Consider the following 23,695-nt stretch of genomic DNA (forward strand, 5'->3'; position numbering starts at 1 on the left):
ATGCAACTTTTGACAAACTTCGTGGATGTAGTTGTGAATTTAAAGCTCACCAAAGCTAGAGAATATCAACTTGATGATTGTCTTGGTCATACAAATCATAAAAGTGTTGCCCATCCATTAAGAAACCTTTTTGGGATTTTCAATTTTTTTTATTTTTTTTATTTTCAAATTTTACACAATTTTGTTTTATTTTTTAGACATAAAAGAGATCTAGCATAAATCAAATTTAGCTTTTGAAACTCATACTGGTTCCAGCTCGTGGTAGATTTGAACATGATCATGCACACGCCCTTCTTTTGCAAATTTGGTTGATGATCCAATGTTCTCACCTTTCCTTCTTGAGGTAATCCTGTTGAACGTAGAAGATAATTCCTCCACTTGATGACTCTTCATTGCTTCTCCACTTGAATTGATAGGCTCCAACGTTCACATGTTCAACTATTCATATGTTCATGCCCCTCCTAGCACCAATTATGTTGATGTTTTTTTATGACACCTCAAACACAAAATAAAAGACCGAGTGTTTTATCCTCTCTTGAACAAAGAAACCTCATATGCTAAACTTTGTGATCAAAGAAAACAACTCCAAGGTTTACAATGCGAACAATTGACTTTAATTGTGGATAGACTCAGTGTATATGATGTGATTTTCTAGTAACACAAAGGGACTTACATTTTGCTGAAATGTGGAAACTATACTAGCTTGAAAAATAAAAGACGAAAGAGATAAGGTTGGAGAAATCTAGTCTAAACCTAAGGACAATGATGATAATGAATAATTCTTAGATGGATTCCATAAATCAAGCCTTGATTCACCATGAAAAAACAACTACACAAAATCGATGCAATTCCCAAAGGTAACGAAATTTTTTCATATTGTAAGCATCCATCCAAATACCCAATACTTTTGCAATCCAAATGAACATCTACAATCAAACTAGTGCTAAATTAGGTTCACACGAACCATGCATTACAATTTGCAATCAACAAACTACAAATGATATGAATCGGAATTCCATCAAACATCTTGACATTTCTCCATTATAATCAATGAACTTCGACTAACTTTGAGAAGTAAAAAGGAACCATGCAAAATGTAGAAACACAATACAAAGATCCTCCATAGCTTCAATGAAATTTATGTATTGATTTCAACAAGTCTTGGCAACAATCTCTAGCTTCCTTCTCCTCCTCTACTACTAATTGCTAGCTATCAACTATTCTCTATTCTTGCTACTGATTATTAACCATTACAAATGAGAAGGCAAAGCCTTATATAGAGGTCTTGATTACAAATGAATGGCCAAGATTAATTACAGATCAGTGGCCAAGATAATTCAATACAAACCCTAATTAGGGTTAGTTATAACTAACACCTAATTGACCAATGAGAAAATTACATTTTGGACACGTCTCCTATGAGTTTGGACCAATGAGAAGTAAGGTTAGGTACATTGAATATTTGATGTAGGGCCACATGTCATTATCACTTCCTCCTCTTGGAATGTCTTCTAAAATCATCATCCATCTTGCTCACATTTCACTTTTCCATCTTCGCATTTGGGAATTTTGAACTACCTGTGATGCATTTCCATCCTCAACTCTGGAATCTTGAACTACTTCCCTCCTCGACGCTCTTTGATTTTGAAATTCCTTGCCTTGAACTTGGATTCCTTGATGTAATTCAATCTTTCATGTTGCAATGTCTTGTCCTTGTGCATCTTGGCATCCTCTTGAAATGTGGAACAAGTCTTTGATGTCTTTATCTTTACTTTTGGAACCACTGGTCTTGAAAGTTCTTTGATGTTGTTGTAGAGTCTTTACGTCGATCTTTGATTTCCAGGGGAAATCCAAGGTCAATGTAAAATCTTTCCTTGTAGAGCAATGTTGTCCTCCCACTTGTGTCTTGATCTTTTTTAGAACTTGAACCTTGATAACTCTTGTTATAGCTGTAAGGCAATCCTTTATCTTATAATGTTCTTCATGTTGTTGAGCCTTGATGTTAACCTCCTTTGAATTGCAGATGAATCCTCCACGTTGTAATTGCATTGTTGAGGTTGTGAAGTCTTTAACGCAATTGCAACCTTCATGTCTCACTATCCTCCCTTTTGGAGATGCATGTCCTTGAGTTCATTGCAATGTTGATCTTCTTCTTGATTCACCATGTTGAAGTATGAATCTTGATGTTGTAAGTGTTGTCCTCTCCATGTGGTGGAAAAGTCCATTCCATGCTCCACCTTCCCTATTCCTTGCTTCACCTGTACATCAAACCTGAAAAGCAAACACGTTTTGCATCAAAACACTATGGAATGAATGAAAGTAATATTAACACTTCACCAATCATGCTCTCAAAACTCCTTTCAAATCTAGAAATGACACTTTAGTCTGGACATTGCTTGAAAATCAGAAATTTCTGGAAATGATGTTCTTTTCAGATCTAAAAATGTTTAATTCTGGGTCTGATTTATCCTTCCTTTTAGACCTGGTTCTTACTTTCAAGTCCAATTTTCTGCACTTAAATTTGCACTCCTGCTGGAATTGAATTAGTTCCTGATTTTTGCTCTTTAGTTCTACATTTTGATCAGCTTTTGATTTTCACAAATTCGCCTATCTGCTTGTGCCTTTTAATTCTGCACTTTAATGCTCATTTAATTTGTTTGAGTTGGATTGCATTTGATGTTTGGATGAACTTTTGATTTCTCCTTTTATAGGGCTCATGACAACACTCCTCACTTTAGTTAAAAGATTCGGCCAAGGGTTTACTATCCTTTTATTTCCCCTTAAAATTTCAATTTGTTTTCAAGACAAATCTTGGGCGCACTTTCCATGTTGCTAAGGACAAAGAACAAGGAAAGCAAAATTCCACTCCAAGCAAGGACAAATGAAGGCTCCCTTCCAAGGTGTGCAAGGACAAAATTAGGCACAAGTGAAGGCTAGACAACGGCAAAAATGCACTCCACACTTCAACCTAGGATTGAATTCTAACCTTCAGATCCCTAAACTTAGACAAGGATTTTCATAAAATTCTTCTTATTTCCATCTTGTCAAGGTCGGAACATTTGACCTTGACAAGGAATTTTCCTTGTCAAAACAATTCATTCCATCACTCTCAATAGTTAGTACTTTCAAAATTTCAATCCTCCTAGCAACTTTTGCAACATTTTTGCATTTTTTGACAATTATGACAACATTGACAATTTTGACAACTTTTAGTAATTTGGACAAGATTTGACATTCCTCACAATTCTGCAATCAATCCTCAATCTTGACACCTATACATAAGTTCCGAGCTCAAATTTTGAAAACCCGACTTGATCACACCCTAAGGACGAGCTTCACACTCTAAGTCACTTCAAGGACAGATTAACACACTTAACTCAGACCGACAAGACAAAACCCTTCTCACAAACAAAGGTCAAAGACTACAGCTATTGCCAAGCTAAGCAACTAAGCAAAAACGACTAAGCTAAGAAGCGAAAAAGTAGGGGTCCCCATTTGCAATGGGGTGTGTGTGTTTGCAACATAAGAAATAGTTAAGAAGTCCTAATGCTGTTAGGACTCTGAATACCCAGCCACACTATCTAAAAAGGTCTTCTACAAGTTTGGAGTGTAATCATGGAGTTTGGGAAATAAATTTGATCTTTGGAAAAAGGTAAAAGGATGGTCAACTCATACCATAAGGTGGCGTTTGGAGGTTTTGAGGGAGATTAGCAACTCAACAAGGCAATGCAGCAATTTATAGTAAGTGCATTTGAAGAAAAAGGGGAAGTCTTATATATATACCAGTAGAAAATTTGGAAAATGGATATTTCACAATCAACAAATCACTTCAATACAAAGGTCATGCCCCTTCAAGTTATTTTAGTTTTTTGATACTTGAACCTCTATAACCTTTAACAATGCAAATCCTGCCTATAGGCATAAATCATTTGAAGGTGCTGTTTTAGCCCTACAAAAAGTATTATGTTTTTGTGACCAAAGAAGGATCTATTGCTCTTATTATCCCATCTGAAGGTGTTATGTTTTTTTCACCCATAAAAAGCTGAAATGATTGTCTTTATTGTTCATAACAAACAAAATACACGAGGAAACTTTGGTTGTATGTCTAACATACTATTCACTTTCAATATATACAGCTCAAGCCAACCACCAATACATTTGAACAAGTTCTTTGTTCTAATAAAAGAAAGCTTTGTTATTTTCCTTGGCATGTTCTTCAAAACTATTTGTTCACTTTCAAGCTTCATTAATTCTGATAACTCTATCATTTTTTGGATTTTCTAATTGTTCTTGGAAGAATGAATTCATGGAATTTGAAAGAATTGGATGACACACTTTATTGAGTGTGGCTTTTATTCATTACTGAATGGGGAAGTTACAAGATAGTTGTCATCTACATCAAAGTATATCTACTACTCCCTTGATGACTGAACTGAAGACAACTTCAAGATTGTTCAAAAATTTGATGAAGAGGATAGCACCAAGAAGTTTATCCATTAGATGACTACATCTGAATTGTGATAAATTCATCTAATCAAATCAAGCATGTTTGTTAATGTTCAATTCTTGTAAATTTCAACAATCTCTTGCATCAACTTGTCCATTTGTAGAGTGTGGTGCCGCAAATTTTGGACTGTTTGGAGACAAGTCCCCCAAATTAGACTACAAACTGCTCAAATAAGATTCAAAATTCTGGCAGCTTCATCTATAAGCACCATATCAAATTCATGGGCAAGTTACTGGAATAATTTCTGATTGCTACTAGAAATAGTAGTGTACATAATCTCAGGCTTGGTTGCAAAGCTTGGCCCAAGATTTGATCAGGCTTCTTCCATGTCAAATTTACCACTTGGACAGAAGACACTTTCCAAAATGAAAAGGTAAGATAGCTTCACTAGCACAACTGCAATATTTTGCAGCAACTGAATACAATTGAGGTTATGTGCAACCAGAGCATAAAGATCATACCTAGCTGTTCCTTTGAATCAACCAGCAACAATCATCAACAATCATCATGCTATCTTTGGGCTCCTTAACCAAGCCATCCCTATAAAATGCCTCTCCATTCTCTGTTGTTGATCCAGGATCACTGGAGGTGCATGCTACTGGTTTTGAATGCCACTCTTTTGAATAATCCTTTGCTTTTTAAATCCCTCCTTCTATGGATCCCTATATATAATTACTTTTAGCATTGTTGTTGTTACTGTTGGTATTAGAATTATCCTTATCCTTCTGAAAGGAATTTATACATGCCACCTTTTCCGCAACATTTTGAGACTGCAAGGTTTGACAAGTATAGAGGGAAAGGTGATCCACGGGATCATGTCAGAGATTTCTTCACAACATGTATAGAAGTGGCTCATGAAGCCACATACTTGATACACCTATTCCCCAAAGTGTTCTCATTTGATACCATGCCATCAACCTCCCTGTCCATTTCACCCTCAGCATTCATGTTCCTCTAAAAGAGATTCAACACTCCCCTTTTGGCCATAACAGCAACCACCATGCTCCAATCTTCTTGGTTTGTTGTTCTGGTGTCCCAGCCAAGCCCCCTCTTTTGCAAACCATCATTTTTCATGTTCATATTCATATGCATTGTTCCACTCTACCAAGGCTGTAAATATAGTCCCTGAAAACACCGTGCTTAGGTAGAAATCACCACCTAGCTTCCATAAAACTTATCAACTCTCACAGACCCAGGGGTTCAACTTATAAGAAAAAAATTCAGACTTTGGTAGATAAATTGCAGAATGCAGATTTTTTTGGCAAAAACAATAGCACAAAAAATATATGTCTGTAGCAGAATATTGCAACAGATTTCAAAAATCTCATACCTGTGCACTTGTTATAATTATCCTTGATAGTAGACCTTTTTCTTCAATCAGTCTTTGACAGAAAACAGTCAGCTCTTAGCAGCAAGTCACAGTTGACCTTCAACTAGGGAAAAGCAATAAAAAATATTTAAAAAACATAATCTATCTCTCTTCATATCTACCCTTTCATAATGGTACTGTTCTCCCATACACAATTTACTATCCACAAATACAACATTTACTGTTCATCAATCATTGTTCTCATATTTTTTTTTAATTTCTTTTAATGGCGATTTCTCTTTTTCTCCTTAATAATTTCCAGTCCCTCTCACGATAACTCTGTCAGTGAATTTCTCTCCTTCCAATTTTATTGGATTGGTGTGTACTCTCCTAGGGCTTCCATGCTCTAGTTTAGCATACCACCTTCAAGGGTTTCTTTGTTTTGAATCAATATACCCTTTTAGGGGCTACCTCATTGTGAATCAAGTTACCTTCCTAGGGCATCATCACACTGATACCAAATGTTGGAAGAATTAATGCATAAAGTTGAGAGAATTGGATGGTACAAACTTCAATGAGTGTGATTTCCTTGTTTTGAATCAGCATACCCTTCTTGGGGCCTCCTCACTTTGAATCAAGTTACCATTCCTAGGGCATCTTCACCTTGATACCAAATGTTGGAAGAATTAATGCACAAAGTTTGAGAGAATTGAATGGTCTACACTTCAATGAGTGTGGCTTGTATTTATAATCGGATGGGGAAGTTTCAAGGTAGATCTAATTTTCATTGCAAGTTACCTCTCAGACATAACTAGATGATGTTATTGCATTATTAACATGCATCACCTAACATAAATAGTCTAACATTAAAATATTTCTAATATTTGTTTTCATAATTGAACTATTCAAAGCAAGTAATATTTTGTTGCAACAAAAAAAGAGATTTTTTTTCAAATAGAAATGGCCATTCATGGAGAGCAATGGTTGATTTTAAAATCAGAAAAAAATTAAAAAGCCAAACCATTTCATTCCACTCTTGAACACAACATAAACTTGTTGTCTTGCATCCCATTCCATTCGCGTTTTCTAGATCATAATTATACACAACACAGCATCATATATTTCTATCCTTTCAGAAACTTTGTAAGTACCTACCTTCCTTGCCGGTGTGTACCAATCCACTTTTAAAAATTGAGGATGGTCAACATTCCCATCTTCTGATTCCAACAAAGAAACCTTCAGGCTATCTGGATTCTCAAAGCTAGTACTTGATGAAGCAAGCACAGATCCAAGATTTTCCTGTACTGAATCTTGAGGAGGAGATAGCATATAAAATACATATGTATAAAGAATTACTGCGCCAACCTGCAGCACAAATAACCTGTGCTTAATTTAAAATGTATACACAAATTGATACAGGATGCAACTTCCTTTTTTCCCTCAAAAGATGGCTTAAGTAAGAATGATTTCTATCTACCAGAAAAACCAAAAGCATAAATTAAGCTAAATTAAATAGAATTGGAATAGAAGCCTTTATCTTAGCAGTTTGCAGTGGTCAGCCAGGCAAAGAGAGTGTTCAAGAGAAAGCTTGCATTTTCTTTTCATTATAAAAGATAAAATATCTAAGAGTATGAGGAATATCAAAGAGGAGATTCCCCTAGCATAAGGTTCTATTGCATGCAGTAAAGCTGAGAAAGAAAGAAAGACATTATATTCATGTCCAACAATAAGATTCAAGTACAAGTAGTAATATAGGAAGGAGCACATCCTCAGGAAAAGGGGAATTTAAATAAAGATTACTGATAGATTTAAATATCATATTAAACATGTCAACAATAAAGATAATATCTGAAAGATTAAATGTTAGTACAGAGGTAGGTCAAAAAGCAAAGCTTTAAAGCATCAAATCTCCATATACCCATTGACCGAATGAAATGTATGCACTGCCCGTTTCATCGCATGTCTCTGGATCCCCAAAAGGATTTTCTCTGTCACGGCAAATTGCATTGATTAATACAAGGGGTACGTTTCCAATATTCCCTACAAAGAAAACATGCATTAGTTTGCTTATTGCTCCTGGCTCCCATCAAAGAAGTAAAATAAAACATTAAGGTTTGCAAACTGCAAATGCTGGATCAAAAATTACATCACAAAACCAACTGTGGCTCTTTAATATTTGCTTTCCTAAGGTCAAGTAGACAAGTAAAACAACTTTGTAAAGCATATGTGTGTTTAGACTATTAAAAATAGTTAAATTTATTTGTTAAACAGTTGACAACCATTACAGCAACTAATTAGCAGAAAAATACAGAAAAAGTTATCAATAATAAACAAGCAAACTAACATTCCATTCTTTTCAAGTAACCATCAAGAGGGACACAAAGAAAAAGTAGATTTAGTATGTCAAATCATGAAATTGAAGCTAAGTCTAATATTGAAATTGTTTATGAAAACAAGCTAATAGTACATTCTTCCATACAATCAATAATCTGAAATCTGAAATTCTGAATGCCTCTTTCAAGGGGATTTTTGAGAGCATGATAATGTAAATGATAGAAACAGAAGGAAAGGGAACATAAGAATGAGTCATCAAGTTTGCAAAAATAAATTTTCTACCATGTTTCTTCTTATAGGAAAATAATGCTTTGAATTGAGACATTAGAAAAGTTTTCAATAAAGGAAACTAATATCATAACTTGATCAAAAAATTAAATTGGTTGACAGCACAATGGAATAACATTTTCAATATGCCTAACCTTAAATACAATTCATATGAATGAATCCTTGTTTGGTTTAGTCTTCATTGATTCATTTTCCTCCTTGTGATTAAGTGTTCCCAAATTCTCAACCAAGGCTTGCACAAAGTTTTAGATTTGTCTGCTTGGATACGTTTCATGTTAATGACGTTGAGAAGGCTAGGGTTGCAGCCAAAGAGGGATTTCAGAGATTTTCAATGGAGGGGAAATAATTTGAACCAACAACAAAATCATTTTTTGGCCTGGAAGCATCCTGGTAGGGTTTGGGAGGATTAGAATAGAAGGCTCGGGAATGGAGGAGTTCGTGTTAGAAGCGAGTTTCGTGTGCCAAAGATGGGATGGGGCAAAAGTAATGCTGCCCACATTTTCAGAGGATACAAAAGTCTTATGGAGGGGCCAAGCTGCAAGTGGGAGAAGGTGAGTGAGAAAGAATGGAGGCTGAAGAAAGTCGAAAAAACTACCGAGATGCCAAAGGTAAGTAACCCTCTAGAAGATGACCGATTCATCTCATTTTTCCTTCATAGCCGGGCTTGGAATGATTCGATTACCATGTTGAAGGAAAGAGCTTTTTTCAGTAGATGGGCAGGTGACTAGTAGGCATTTAGTAGGGTTAAGAAATGGTGGGAGGATAACTAGAAGTTCAAGTTTGATATCAAAACCATGCCAAATGGTTTTTTTATAGTAATAAATGAAAACGGGAGTGCTAAAACTAGGTTTTAAAAAATGGGCCGTTTCTTATGGGAGGCAGAGGGGTGTATATCAAAGATTGGGAACCGAATTTCAACCCATTGCAGGCAAATATGGAGGAGATTCCCATTTAGATTAGGTTGTACAATTTTCCTAGGGAATACTAGAATGATGACATTTCAAAAGTATTGGAAACAAATTAGGGTTTCTCAAGGCAGATGAAGCGATAGAAACAAAGGATTTTAGCATGTATGCTCGGATTTGTATTAGTTGGAAACCTCATGCTACTTTGCCTAAAGCAGTGGACATAAGAACAAATGCTGGGGTTTGGCGTCAGCATATTGAAGTGGAAAAAAACATGGAACATTGTAAAAAATGTAAAAGAGATGGGCATGTAGAGTGTACTACAGGTGACAAAGGGAAAGGTACAACTGAGAAAGATTTAGCAAATAAATTAATGCAACTTTTAGATAGCGTTAGTGGGAAAAGAAATGGTGAAAATAATAATAACCCAGTGGAACAAGAAAATGCAAGGGAAGTGGCAAATGGAGTCAAATCCTAGGCCAACAAAGAAGTGTTGAACCCCTGTAGGGACCAAACTGTTAGGATTCCCAAAGATACTGAGAGGGGGGGAGGCGAGTGAATCAGTATCTAACCGGTTATAGAATTTACTTGATTTAAAACATGTAAAACATATCAATATAGTATACCGGTAAACCAGAAATAATGCAGCAAACAAAGATAACAACAACCACATGAAAAGCACACCATAACATAGTAGTTTAACGAGGAAACCTGATGTGGGAAAAACCTCGGTGGGATTTGTGACCCACAATATTCGCTTACTGGCCAATAAGTGAATATTACTCTTACAATAGGGGCCTGCACATGCAGAAAGGCCAAGTGCCTAGAGCTCACTGCTCAATTACAAAATGGGAAGTCTCACTGACTTACAAAATGGATTATGCAAATCCAATATCTTGTACTGCTTCAAAATAGCATCTACTATGCCAGATCCAGTACCGGTTTTAGCTCTGCTTCATACATAAACCCTTAACCTATAATTCACATATTAGGTCTATCTTATTTCGCCTATCTACTTCCTTACAAAATGTTCTATAATAATCTCATACATATATGAGTCATTTTACAATTTGCCAAGTTGGCTTACAATGATTTTACAATTAATTACAAAATATATTATAAACAAAATTCCTGTCGGCCTGGGTGCTGGTATACTTCCTTTCACTGCCGGTGTTCTGTGTGCCGGTGTAGAGTCTGTCATTGCCAGTGCCGGTAAATTGTCTTGCCGGTATCATATGATTGCAAGGTTGCAATCAATGACAAAACCTTCAATCACCTACAATACCTCATTGGAGTGTGCATTTGCCAACAATCTCCCCCTTTGGCATTGATGGCAACACTCATGAGAAAAATCCAAAAAGTGTCATCCAAAAAGAATCTACCTTAATTGTCTTACCAAAAAAAATGTGTACCAAAAAATATGTGCTCCCCCTAAGCTGATGAGCCATTTTCTAATTATTTTTCTCATTACTACTACTCCCCCTTTGGCATCAATGACAAAGGTTGTCAAAGTGTCAATTGAATGTGGTTTCCAGCTTCATCCTTGTAACCGGTTGGTTACAATCTGAAAAAGGTCTGCCAATACCAGATTCAGGCTCTTAGTGAACCGTTCACTGTCCTTTAATGCGGCCTCTGTCCTCTGAATTGTATCGGTGAGGTGTTGCATTTGTTGTTCTGGTGTTTTCTGTCCTTGAACTAGAGCCTCATATATCTCTTTTCTCAAGGAGGCGAGGTAGTCCAATCTTGGACTAAGTCTCCATTTTAGATCTTTTGCCTTTCCTTTTATTCTTTCCTTTTCTCTTTCCATTTTTAGAAGTTCCTCCTCAAAACCTGTTGTTTTCTGCTCAAAAATTGATAATGGTTCAGATGAATTAATGAAGTTGTCAGCTAATTTATTTATTTCTTCCTGTACCTTGCTGATCTTCTTGTCTATATCTACTATCAAAAGGTTTGTTTTGCATGTATCTCTATACAAAGTTTTAAACTCTTTTAGTGTATTACATAGTGCTGGTAAAAGAGTGTCAAATTGTCTCATTCACTTCTTTATTTCCTCTTCAAAGAATTTGTGTTTTTCTTTCTCTAGTTTCTCTTTGAATGCTTCCTCATTTATTTGTTCAACTATCACAATGTTGTCAATAATATACTTAGACGATGTGTCAAGTTGATTCAAAGAATCTTTATTATCCACATTACATTTGGGTGCTATCATTTTCAAAATTGGGATTGTATCATTGATAGCTTTGTATGCTTGTGAGCTACACTCTGTTATTTTCTTGATAGAATCCAAAAGAACTTCTGTCACATTGGTTGGTCTGATTTCTACAATGGAAGAACCAACAATCTGTATTCTGTCGGTGTGAGTAATTTCTTTGCTTGTAGTGACCTCTGGTAGGTCAGTTTGTGTTTGCATTTCTCTAAGCAAAGGTTTGGGTTGCTCAACTGTTGCCGGTGGCACTGTCTCTGCATGAACCTGTTCTTGTGAGGGAGCCTGTTGCTCTGCCTGTTTCTCAGTGTTGTCCACTGCCAGTTTTTCTTCTGTGCTACCTGTTGCCGATGGCCCAATTGCCACATCTGTTTTCCCTGTTGATTCCTTATCTACCACAATATTGACTTTCTAAGTGTCAATGTTCATTGTATATAACACCTCCGAATCAGGATTTGTGTCCTCATGTGGTATGTCCATACTCTCACTAGCTGGTTGATTGTCAGTAGTAACTACCAGTGGAGTATCTAGAGGTGGTGGGGATAAGCTGTCTGTTATTTTTATGCTGGGTGGTCCACCAACCTTTCCTTTTCCCTTATCCTTTTGATATACCTTGATGGGTTTAGGGCTTCGATACTCTTCCTACTTTTCCTTCTCTACAAGGAATATGTCCCATGCATTAGTTGTTTCTTCTGTTACCTCATTCACTCTACCTACCATCAATGCTACATGCCGGTGAGCAGTTGAAAATACTGACCAGTTAGCCTCAGAGATCAATTGATCTATCTCTTCAGGTGAATTGACAGGATGTACAACAAGTAGTTTTTCAATTTTTATTTTCTTATCAAGCTCAACAATAGCTTGCCTTCTAGCTTCTAGTCTTTTGAACAGTTCTGTCAATATTTCATCAACAACTTGCATCAGAAATTCCTTGTAGATATCTAAGTGTAGGATTACACTGTTTTCTACTTTCTCCTTGTCATCAACCGATAATGTGTCATATAATTTGTTAATGTTTTTCAACTTTCCATCCTCTGTTATTTCATTGAGAAGTTTGTCAATGGGAGCAATGGTTTGTTGAGTCTTTTTCTTAGGGGTCATCTTCTTCTTTGGAGTTAATTTCTTAGCTAGGGGCCTTACTGCCTGTTGTTTCTGTCTTGTTCTTCTAGGAGAAGGTGAAGATACCGGGGAAGATTTCCTTTTTCTCACAACTCTTTTGAATGCAGCTGGTATGTCACTTTCTGAAGAAGTTCCAAACGGTGAAAGGTGAGTTTCCGGTTGAAGTGCTTCTAACTCATCTTCAATAATACCAGTTCGTTTAAGTACATCTTCCTTAATAGCTTTTGCTTGCCTGGATCCTTTTCTAACTATTGCCTCAATCTTTTTAACAATTTTCTTGGATTGAATTTGTTTTTCAATAGTCTCAGCACTGCCAAATACCTCTTCTTTAGGTTCCTTAGGTGCTTCTAGGAGAGCTTTTGCATATGTTTCTATTATGTGGTCATCAGTTTCATACCCCATTTCAGTAACCCAGATGGTTCTTGGGATAACTGCCTCCATCCAAATTTTATCCTTCTTTATTACAAAACAGATTTCATCCTTATACTTGTCCACAGTTGGTTGTGACAATCTAACTCTGGTCTTCATTCGGGCCTTCAATGCCTGAAAATACTCATTTATGTTCTTTTCTCTGTTCTCTCCCATGCTGTTCAATAAATCTAACAATTGTTTGCCTACCGGTATATCAAAACCAAAATTTCTAATACCAATACCGAGTACTTGTTTGGTTATGTGCAGCATTAGACAAACAAGTAGGTTTCCAAATCTGAATGTTCCCTTTTTGTCTTTCTTTATCTTTCCCAAATTGTCAATCAGTTCATCTTTAAGCCATTCGCACACATCTATTCTTGCATTATCATTAATCATATCATAGGCACTTTTAATGCATAGGCTAGAGACTGAGTTTAACCTATTTGCATGTGTAGTTTTGTAGCCTAAGATCATACTGATGAATTTGACATTGATATCCGTTACATCATTTACCCTTAAAGATCTTTTATCAGATGTTGCACCGGTTAGGTTTATCACTAAGTAATTTGAGACCTTCTTTGTCTTATCAGGTCTGTTACCGGTGGAGGGTAACCCTGTCACAACCTTTACTGCTTCTTTTGTGATTTTGTGAACTGAGTCCAACCAGAAGAATGCACCATTTACCCTGCTTAGTACTATCCTTATAACATCTTTGGGAAAATCCAGGATACTGAGAATTTTAGTGAAACCTAGGGTTTCAACTATCTTGTGTTCAGGTTTGATATTTCCGGATTCATCACAAGTTACAAATTTATACATATTCTTAATTTCCTCATCACCTAATTCCTCTATATGACAATGTATATACATTCTAGGGTCTTCAACAAAAACTAGTCCCTTAGGAATTTTAGAAAATGCACCAATGTTATCATCTTTCTTGGCAATTTCAGGAACTAACTGGAATACAGGTCTAGGGTGTTTAATAACTTCGACAACAGTAGGGTTTGCAATGAATTCAGGAGTAGATGAAGAAGCCATTGTTATAAATACCTTTATCTGCCTTAAGGAAAGATTGCTTGATGAATTGCTTCACTTCTTTGTTTGGAAAACCTTCACTCGGGAATTTTCGCGCTCTCGAAGATTTGAATGCTCGGTGAAATGAAAATGGACCCAAAACACTTGTTTTATAATGTTAATTTCGCCAACCACCACATTTAATGTTTGCCAGTTAAGTAATGACTTAACTTATCTGCCGGTATAGAAGTAATTTCAACTTCTCACCATCAACCGAGGGAATAATAGCATGTTTCACACTTGGTTGCTAAACCCTCAAAGGAATTTTCTTCATTTAGATGAAGAGTCTCCTGCCGGTGGAGTGTTACTCTGTTCTGTTGGTGGAGGAGTATTGGAAGCTGCTAGAGTGCGAGCGGCTTATCAAAGAGTGCTAGGAGGGATATATCTTTTAGCCAAGATGAGGTTACTGTCATTCACAAGGACCACATCTCATAGGTATACAATGATAATGAGAAAATGGTATCTTTGGTAGGTGAAGCAATTGCAAAAGTGGAAAGAGTTATGGAAGTGATTGGAATGGAGTTTCGAGCAAAGGAAGGGAAGACTAGGTTAACACTGCGTGTCAACTAGATGAAGGTGTAGTGATTGGAGAAACTCAAAGAGAGATGGATGTAGAGCATTTGGGCAAAGAGGATGAGGAGTGGGATTTGATGGATGAGGAGGATGAGTGGGGATTGGTAGACGAAGAAGATATCCTGGAAAATAGAACTGTTGGTCAAACCAGGGCTAAGTTGGGGAAAATCAGGATGGGTGAAATGAGATCTAGGGGGAGAAAGGAGAATAAAATAAGATTGGAGATTGTAGGTTGTGCTAAGGGTCAGAGAAAGCTTTTTGCCAGGAAGGGTGTTACCCTTCCCGAGGAGCAATGAAAATCCTTAGTTGGAATGTCAGTGGATGCAATGCCCCTGACAAAAGGCGTCTAATCAAGAGAGGTCTTGATCAAGTGCACCCAGATTTGGTGTTGTTACAAGAAACAAAGCTTGGTAGTGGGGAAGTGGAAAAATTACTTAAATGTTGGCGTTTGTGGAAGGGCTCATTCATAGAGGCTATAGGGGTTGCGGGTGGTTTCGATTTTTTCTGGAATCCAGTCAGTGTTAGTCTAGAAAATTGGCGTGTATTTGAACATTGGAAAATTCTTAAAATTCACTCTTTTCACCTCAATTGCAATATCTTTGTGATGAATATTTATGGTCCCTTGCAAGCTAGAAAGAAAATTGAGGTGTGGCAGCAAATTTCGGATGTGTTGAAGGGATTAGAGGACTCACTAGTTATTTTAGGGGGTGATTTCAATGCTACTCTAGAGATAGTTGATAAGTTGGGGGGGGCAAGTGGAGTTAGGTGGTCCTTAGAAAGCCTTCCAAAACTTTGTTACAAGAAATGGTTTGTGGGAGATTAAGACAAAACGTGGTTCTTACACATGGACAAACAAAAGATGGGGAGTGTCTCATATTGTGGAAAATCTGGACAGATTCTTTGCAGGTGGTGAATGGGTAGCTAAACCTCTTGCATTTGAGGCTTTTATGCTTCCATTGACAACGTCAGACCATTTTTTGGTGGAGTTACTAATACAGATTGATAAGGTTCCATCTTGATGCCCCTTCAAATTTGAGAAAATGTGGTTGAGAGATAACAATGTCAAAGACTTAATTTTTCAATGATGGGATGAGGCACTGCCAATAGAAGGCAAGAAAGCCTTTGTTTTTCTTCAAAAGGCTTCAATACATCAAGGGTAAATTGGAGTGGAACAAAATAAAGTTCGGAAATATTTTTTAAGGAAACTGAAAGTGTAAGAGTTGAAAGCATTCCAAGATAGGATCATGATTGTGGGAATAACAAAAGAGACATATTGGGAGGAAAAAGCACTAAAATCTACATATGTTGAAATTCTTGCTCGTGAAGAAATTTATTGGAGGCAAAAGTCGAGGGAATGTTGGCTGAAGGGAGACAAAAATACAAAGTATTTCCATAATTTGGTGAAGGCTAAAAGATCTTGAAATAAAATAACTGAGATTAAAGATGGTCGAGATAACAGGCTAGTATCAATAGAAGACACAAATAGAGGGGTTGTTGAGTTTTCAAGAATTTATCGAATCTGAATGTGGATGCTAGGCCTTTACGAAATGATTTGCTTCAGAAAATTCCTAAATTGATTACTGATCAATAGAATGGTGCTTTATGAAAACTAGTACAGTTGGAAGAAGTGACAAAAGCAGTCTTTTCAATGGACTTTTCAATGGAGGGAGATAAGGCTTTGAGACTTGATGGCTTTTTGGCTTTTTTCTTTCGCATTTTTTGTGTCTTAGTCGATTATGATCTATGCCAGGTGGTGGAAGAATCTAGGGAGGAAACGGTTGTGGCCAAAGAATTAAACTATACTTTGATTGTGTTGATTCCCAAAGTGGAGAGTGTCAAGTCCTTTGGGGATTTTCATCCAATCTCGTTGTGCAATATAGTTCACAAGGTTATTGCTAAAGTAATGGTTCAGTGAATGAAATTGCTTTTAACCAATCTCATTTCAGAAGAACATAGTGGGTTTGTCCCAAATAGATCAATAGTAGAAGGTATAATCATAGCCCATGAGGCGATTCACACTATTAAGAAGTCTAAAGTGGATCGAATGCTAATTAAATCGGACATCCGGAAGGCATATGACATGGTGGATAGACAATTCCTGTTTCGAATTTTAGACAAATTTGGTTTTTGCACTAAATGGATTGATTGGGTGAAAAGTTGTGCCTCATCCACTTGGTTTTCAATTCTAGTTAATGGCAGCCCTCAAGGCTTCTTTCAAGCTTCCCGAGGCTTAAGGAAAGGGGACCCGTTGTCTCCCTTTCTTTTTATTATTCTAGTTGAGGTGTTGGGAAGACTTATCTAGATTTCAAGAAGAGAAGGCAAATGGAAGGGGGTTAAAATAGTTGTGGGTTTGGAAGCCACTACACATCAACAGTTTGCAGACGACACCATTATTTTTGGGGAAGCATCTCTGAGAGGGGCAGGATGTATTAAAAAGGATTTAAACAATTATTGTGAAGCATCGGGTTAGCATATAAACTGGCTGAAATCAGAAATTTTCTTTTTCAACAAAACCTTGGACAAGGAAAGAGAGATCTCAATAATATTAGAAATAAAGGCAGGCAATTTATCGAGGATATTTCTTGGTACCCCTCTTTTTGCTGGAGCATGCCGATCAAATCTATGGAAAAAGCCAGTGGATAGCTGTGTGGGGAAACTAGAGGGATGGAAGAGTAGGTAGCTAACTTCAGCAAGAAGATTACTTATGCTCAAAATGGTGGTCTCGGCAATTCTAGTTTTTTGAATGATGTGCCTGAAAATTCCTGAGAAGGTCATTCACATAATAAACCAAGGAATGAGGAAGATTTTTTGGAATGCTAAAAATGAACAAGACAAGATCCATTGTTGGCTTGGGACAAGGTATGTAAACCAAAAGCGACAGGAGGTGCTGGTTTGAGGAATTGCAGCATTTTGAATGAGGCCATGGGTGCTAAGTTGACATGGAGTATGTATGTTAATCATGATCAGAAATGGGTCAAGATACTAAATTGTAAATATCTAGATACTCGAGAAAGAGAACAAATTTTCACCAATCAAACCCACCAAAAGGTTCAACAATTTGGAACTTTTTACTTTCTTGTAGAAGCCTCATTACTAACCATATTACTTGACAATTGGGAGATAGCGAAAAAGTAGAGTTTTAGGGGGATTCTTGGGAAAGACACACCCCTCTAGGGGAAGAGGCTGGAGTAGCGGAAGTCAGGCAAATAGAAAAAGCGAGATGGGCCAAAAAAGTAAGCAAATATGTGCAAAAAGTGAAGAAGAATGAGATAGAGGTATGGAAATGGAAGGACATGCAAGAGTTGCTGTTAAGTCGACCTCAGGAAGACCTTTTCAAAAAGATTTTACAATCTCGGATTTTCTTGAAGTTGGGAGCTTCGGATGAAGTTAAATGGTGTGATGCTCAATTGGAGAAGTATTCGGTTAAAGTGGGATACAAGATTTTGGAAAGAGAATTTGAGGAGTCATGGCTACATAAACTTTGTTGGAATAACTATTGCTTACCTAAGGCGGGTACCTTTGCCTAGCTTGCTTTAAGGGGTTGAACATTAACAAGAGATAGATTGAACAGACTGGGGTTTCACAACCCTTTCAGATGTTTTTGCAAAAAGGAAGATGAAAGTTTGGACCACCTTCTAAATTGTAGATTCTCACAGCAATGTTGGAAATTACTTGGTGCAAAAGTTAAATTGGAAACTCCCTTTCAAGGCCAAACTAATTGATCTCTTTCAAAGTTGGCACCTTGAGAATATTAAATTAGTATACTCAAGTATTTGGTTCATTGCTCCATCCATTGTGATATGGGAAATTTGGAAGGAAAGAAATAGATGTATTTTTCAAGAGAAAGAGGAACCATGGGAGCGTTTGTGGTCAAGAATTGAACATGCAATTTCAAAGACAGTAAATGTGACTATAGCCAATCATAATTACCAGAAACATCCTTTCAATATAGCGGATAAATTGTTGCAATCAAGATGGCCTTTGTTGAAATTTCGGCCCGTTAATGTGTCTGGTAGGATTAATCTTATTCTTGGTTCAAAGGGTAGAGTAGTATAGGAAAAACCAAACTTCAGTTGGACAAAGATTAATTTTGATGGGGCATCAAGGGGAATCCAGGTGTCTCGAGTGCGGGGTGTAATGCGAGAAATGATGGAGTTGTTTTGGCAAGGGGAGCACAGCGACTGAAGGATAGTACCAATAATAAAGCGGAGGCACGAGCTGCTTTGCTTTTCGTCTCTCTAGTAGACGAACTTTTAGTAAGTAAGTTACATTTGGAAGGAGATTCAAAAATAGTAACGAAGGCTATTGCTAAAGGAGTTTCTCACTATGGGAAAACAAATAAAATCATTTTTATTACTGGGCAAAAACTAAGAAAGTTTCAAGAGTTTAAAATCTTGCATGTCCGAAGGGAAGTAAATGTTGAAATTGATCACCTGTCAAATCAAGGGTGCGATTTAAATGACCAAAGTGTGAGGTGGCGGGATGGCCCTAGCGACCACGAGTTTCTAATAGTCTGATGGAGCATTATTGAGGAGTTGGTAGGTGGTGTATTGCCAATGATCTCCTTCATCATTTAGGTGTATTATGTGTATCGATCCATGCAATGCTATAAATGCGCTTGAAACTTGTTCGCCACAATTTTCACTCTATTTAACTGCATGGCAGAGTGACAATATGAGTTGGAGGTGGTAGTAGTGGTTTGAACACAAATTGATGATTTGGCTGTATCCTACACCATTGATAGGAGGACAAATTAAAAATCATTACTACTGATTTTACATGGGGTCAGGTGGAGCCATTTAAATACAAAGGAGGGAAACATTTTGGCTTTTCCATGGTTGAGGTGTGCGAAGAAAGCTTTAGATAGCAACAAAAGGGTGTTTGAATAGTACACAACTAGCAATCATCGAAGCAAATTTTTCACTTCATTCTATTCAACAAAAACGCACGTTTTTTGGAAAGGTTTTCGAAAAAAGGTTGGGCAAATTTGATGACCCCATTTTTTTGCAAATCATGGAGGTATTGTTGGGAGAAGAGTATTTGAAGTCAAAATTTTGTTATAGAACAAATGTCAACATAATTTTCGTGATGATTGCATGGGGTTTGCTATTTGGTACAAAGGAGGTGATTTGGGTGGCAAAAGCGTGCATCCCAGACCACTCTTTGTGTGGCTTGACCTCTTTGATGGTGCAGGTTGTTGTGGGAAGAGGCTTGAGGTGTCTGTTTGGAGAAGGAATCATGCAAGAAGGGAACGACACGGAGTTCAAACACTTTGTTCTTTGGAATGATGGAGCAGACCGAGAGGCCAAAACAAAGGATGCACAGGTGGGTTGGGAGGCCCTAAAAGATTTCATTTGTGAGAAGGAGGTGGAGGTGCGAATGAAGCGGGCAGCGAAGCAGAAGAATGAGGCAAAGAAGACAAAATTTGCTCAAAAAGACTACCGGGTCAATGGCCCTGGTAGAAAGAAGATGAAAGTTGAGTTTGTCTGTAGTTTTTGTTATATTTTGTTTAAAGAATTTAGGTAGAGTTGGTGTTAATTCTGGTAATGCCGGTCGTACAATTTCATAATTCCGATGCTTACATGTTAACATATTAGTAAATACGATAAACAATAAATAAATCAAATTCATTATGGTGATTGCCACCGGACACACCCCTTCATGTTATCGGGTTGGGAATGTTATTTAATGCCACCGGTTACACCCCTTCATGTTAAACGGGATGGGGTTAAAACAATTTATTATAAATCGTGATCAATCAAGCAAACGATTTGTTTGTTAAACGTGTTGTGATATTATGAGTGGTACGTAGGGAGAGATGTGTCTTCCCACGTGGGAAGACATATCTCTTCTCTACATACCCTCTCATTCACATATATATTACTTGCATACAATAAGGAGGAGGACAATACCGAAATTAATAAGTGTTGTGCCTCCTTTCCATTTGCACTACTGCAGTTCAAATTTAATTCCAGACTATATCTTCATCTCTTCTATCCTCTTGATCACATAATTTAAATAAACTTAACATGGTATCAGAGCTAAGTTAAGGAAGATCAATTAAATTATGTAACGATCATATAGACATTGACCTAGCTCTTAGTAGATCACATTCCTATAGTCCTAATGGCAACTGGAGTTAGGTTTGAAGATCGACTAGATGGAGCGTCAAATTTTGTATCTTGGAAATTCAGGATCATGCTTGTTTTGAAAGAAAATAAAATTGACTCCCATGTCAAAAGTGAAATTCCTGAACCCTCTGATGATACGGAGAAAATTCAGTGGGGCAAGGACAGTGAGAAGGCTCTTAAGATAATTGTGGATTCAGTGAGAGACCACATTGTGCCAGTTATTTCTAAATATGAGACGGCTTTTCAGATGTTCAAAGCCCTAGCTGACATTTATGAAATCAACAACACTAGCGGGGCTCTCACCTTGAAGAATCAACTACACCATATAAAGATGAATAAAGGAGAGACAGTTACATCCTATTTCTTAAGGATCACTGAGCTTAGGGATTAACTATCCACTATTGGACATCTAGTAGACAACAAAGAACTTGCTATGATGGCCCTAAATGGACTTCCTACCTCATGGGACTCGTTCATTCAAGGAATCAGTGCTCGTTCTAAATTTCCTAAGTTTGATAGATTGAAAACCGATTGCATTCAAGAGGAATCTCGGCTTGTCACAAGAGGAATAAAACAAAACAATGGTAATGAGGACATTCAAGTTCTAAACTCTAATTCCCACAAGAAAGGAAAGAAGAAGAACTTTAAGAGAAAAAGGGACAACGGCTCCAATGGAAAGAGGTCTTCAAAGAAGAAGAGAGACATTTCTGAAGTACAATGTTTCAGATGTGACCAATATGGGCACTATGCAATGAAGTGTCCAGACAGGATCAAGCAACAAGCTTCAATGGTAGAAGTTAAGAAAGGGAGTGATTCCGAGAGACTAGTCTTCTTCTCAGCCCTCTCTAGTCAAATCACCTCCAGTTCCAACACATGGGTGATTGACAGCGGGGCAGCTCGACACATCACTGGATTTCGTGAACACCTAGATACACTTGTAGAAAATTCAAATGAAGAAGTGACAATTGGTGATGACTCAAATTATCCAATTATGGGAATAGGAACCTGCAATATCAACCTAAAGTCAGGCATATCCCTACAGCTGACTAGAGTTCTATTTGTACCTGGTATAAAGAGAAACCTTGTCTTAGTTTCTACACTTGAAGATAAGGGTTACATATTAACCTTTATGGAAGGAAAGGTACTTTCTTGGCCAAAGACTCCACCATCAAGAAAGCCCACACCATTGGAGTAAGACAAGGGAGCCTCTACAGACTTTTCACCACTCCATCTCAAGCCTTGATTCATGAGACTCCAGATTCGAATGAACTTTGGCACAGAAGATTAGGGCACCTTCATTTCCATGCCCTACCTAAGATAGAGAAGATGGTGATTGGCTTACCCAAGCTAAGTCACAGTTCTGAAGGAGCATGCAAGGGGTGTGCCTTGGGAAAGAATACTAAAGGGTCTTTCAATTCTAGCAACAGTAAATCCAAAAATGTATTAGAATTAGTTCATTCTGATTTATGTGGACCCATGTTTGTACCCTCCTTAGGGGGATTTTTATATTATGTAATATTTGTAGATGATTATTCTAGGAAGACCTGGATATATTTTCTGAGGTACAAAGAGTCTGAAGAAATCTTTTCTAAATTTAAGGAATTCAAAGCTCTTGCAAAAAACATGACAGGTAAGAAAATCATAACCTTAAGAACAGACAATGGGGGGAATACACTTTTGATATGTTTAAAGATTATTGTATAAATGCTGGGATTAAGAGGGAGTTAACTGTACCTTATAACCCACAACAAAATGGGGTAGCTGAAAGAAAGAATAGGACTATAGTAGAAGCTGCTAGGGCTATGTTGTTTGACCAAAATATAGAAACCTCATTTTGGGCTGAAGCATCTAGGACAGCTGTGTACATTCAAAATAGATGTCCTCATTCTCTTCTTGATAATAAAATCCCTAAAGAAGCCTAAACTGGTAACAAACCTGACATAAGTCATCTCTGGATCTTTGGGTGTCCAATCTATATTCATGTTCCCAAAGAAAAGAGATCAAAATTAGAACCTTTAGAAAGAAAGGGGTATTTGTTGGGTATAGTGAAACCTCTAAGGCCTACAGAGTATACATACCTGGACAAAGGCAAATTGAACTAGGCAGAGATGTCATCTTTGAAGAAGACATAGCATTTAGGAGGTCCAAAAGCTCTAATGAATTAGAACACCAAGATCCTCCTACAAACATGGATGAGAAACCCACCCCTGAGATTTGGAGGGAAACCCCTGAAAACACTGAGCATGAAGTTCAAGAATTGCCTTTGGAAGAACATTATCCTGAAACTAGGAAGAGACCACTTTGGGCTAAAAAGATGCTTCAAGAAGCTGAAAATTATGCTGCTCCAAAGGGGACCTTCAGAGAGTAAGAGACCTAATCTATTTTCCAGTTATGCTACCTTGATGAGTGAGACCATTGATGCAGAACCTTCCTATGTTGGAGATGCTCTCAATCATCAAGTTTGGAAAGATGCTATGTTAGAAGAGTATCAGTCAATTCTGAAAAATGATGTCTGGGATATTGTGCCTAGGTCTAAAGGCAAATCTATGGTATCTTCTAAATGGCTCTTCAAAATCAAACATGCAGTAGATGGCAACATTGAGAAGCACAAAGCAAGGTTTGTTTCCAGAGGTTTCTCACAAAAAGAAGGTATTGACTATGAAGAGACATTTGCTCCTGTTGCTAGATACACTTATGTCCGAGCAGTTTTGGCTATTGCAGCATCTAAAGGATGGAAAGTCCATCAAATGGATGTTAAGACTGCTTTTCTGAATGATAAGATCGAAGAAGTTTATTTGGAACAACTTGAAGATTTTGTGATTCATAAGGCTGAATCACATG

At 37.3% G+C, this 23,695-nt stretch overlaps 1 protein-coding gene across 11 annotated transcripts in view; it reads right to left on the reverse strand.

Annotated features, from left to right (window-relative positions):
- The window catches only part of LOC131039974 (protein PIN-LIKES 6), a 155,379-nt gene that overhangs the window by 56,003 nt on the left and 75,681 nt on the right, over positions 1 to 23,695 (reverse strand). For all 11 annotated transcript variants that reach the window (XM_057972842.2, XM_057972834.2, XM_057972839.2 and 8 more), the window contains 2 exons: positions 7,735 to 7,856; positions 6,972 to 7,181 (listed from right to left, as the gene is read on the reverse strand). In XM_057972842.2, the coding sequence (XP_057828825.2) occupies positions 6,972 to 7,181; positions 7,735 to 7,856 (332 nt within the window). The remainder of the gene's footprint in view (positions 1 to 6,971; positions 7,182 to 7,734; positions 7,857 to 23,695) is intronic.

The sequence above is a fragment of the Cryptomeria japonica genome, chromosome 9 (genome assembly GCF_030272615.1).
Source record: "Cryptomeria japonica chromosome 9, Sugi_1.0, whole genome shotgun sequence".
Classification (NCBI taxonomy): Eukaryota; Viridiplantae; Streptophyta; class Pinopsida; order Cupressales; family Cupressaceae; genus Cryptomeria; species Cryptomeria japonica.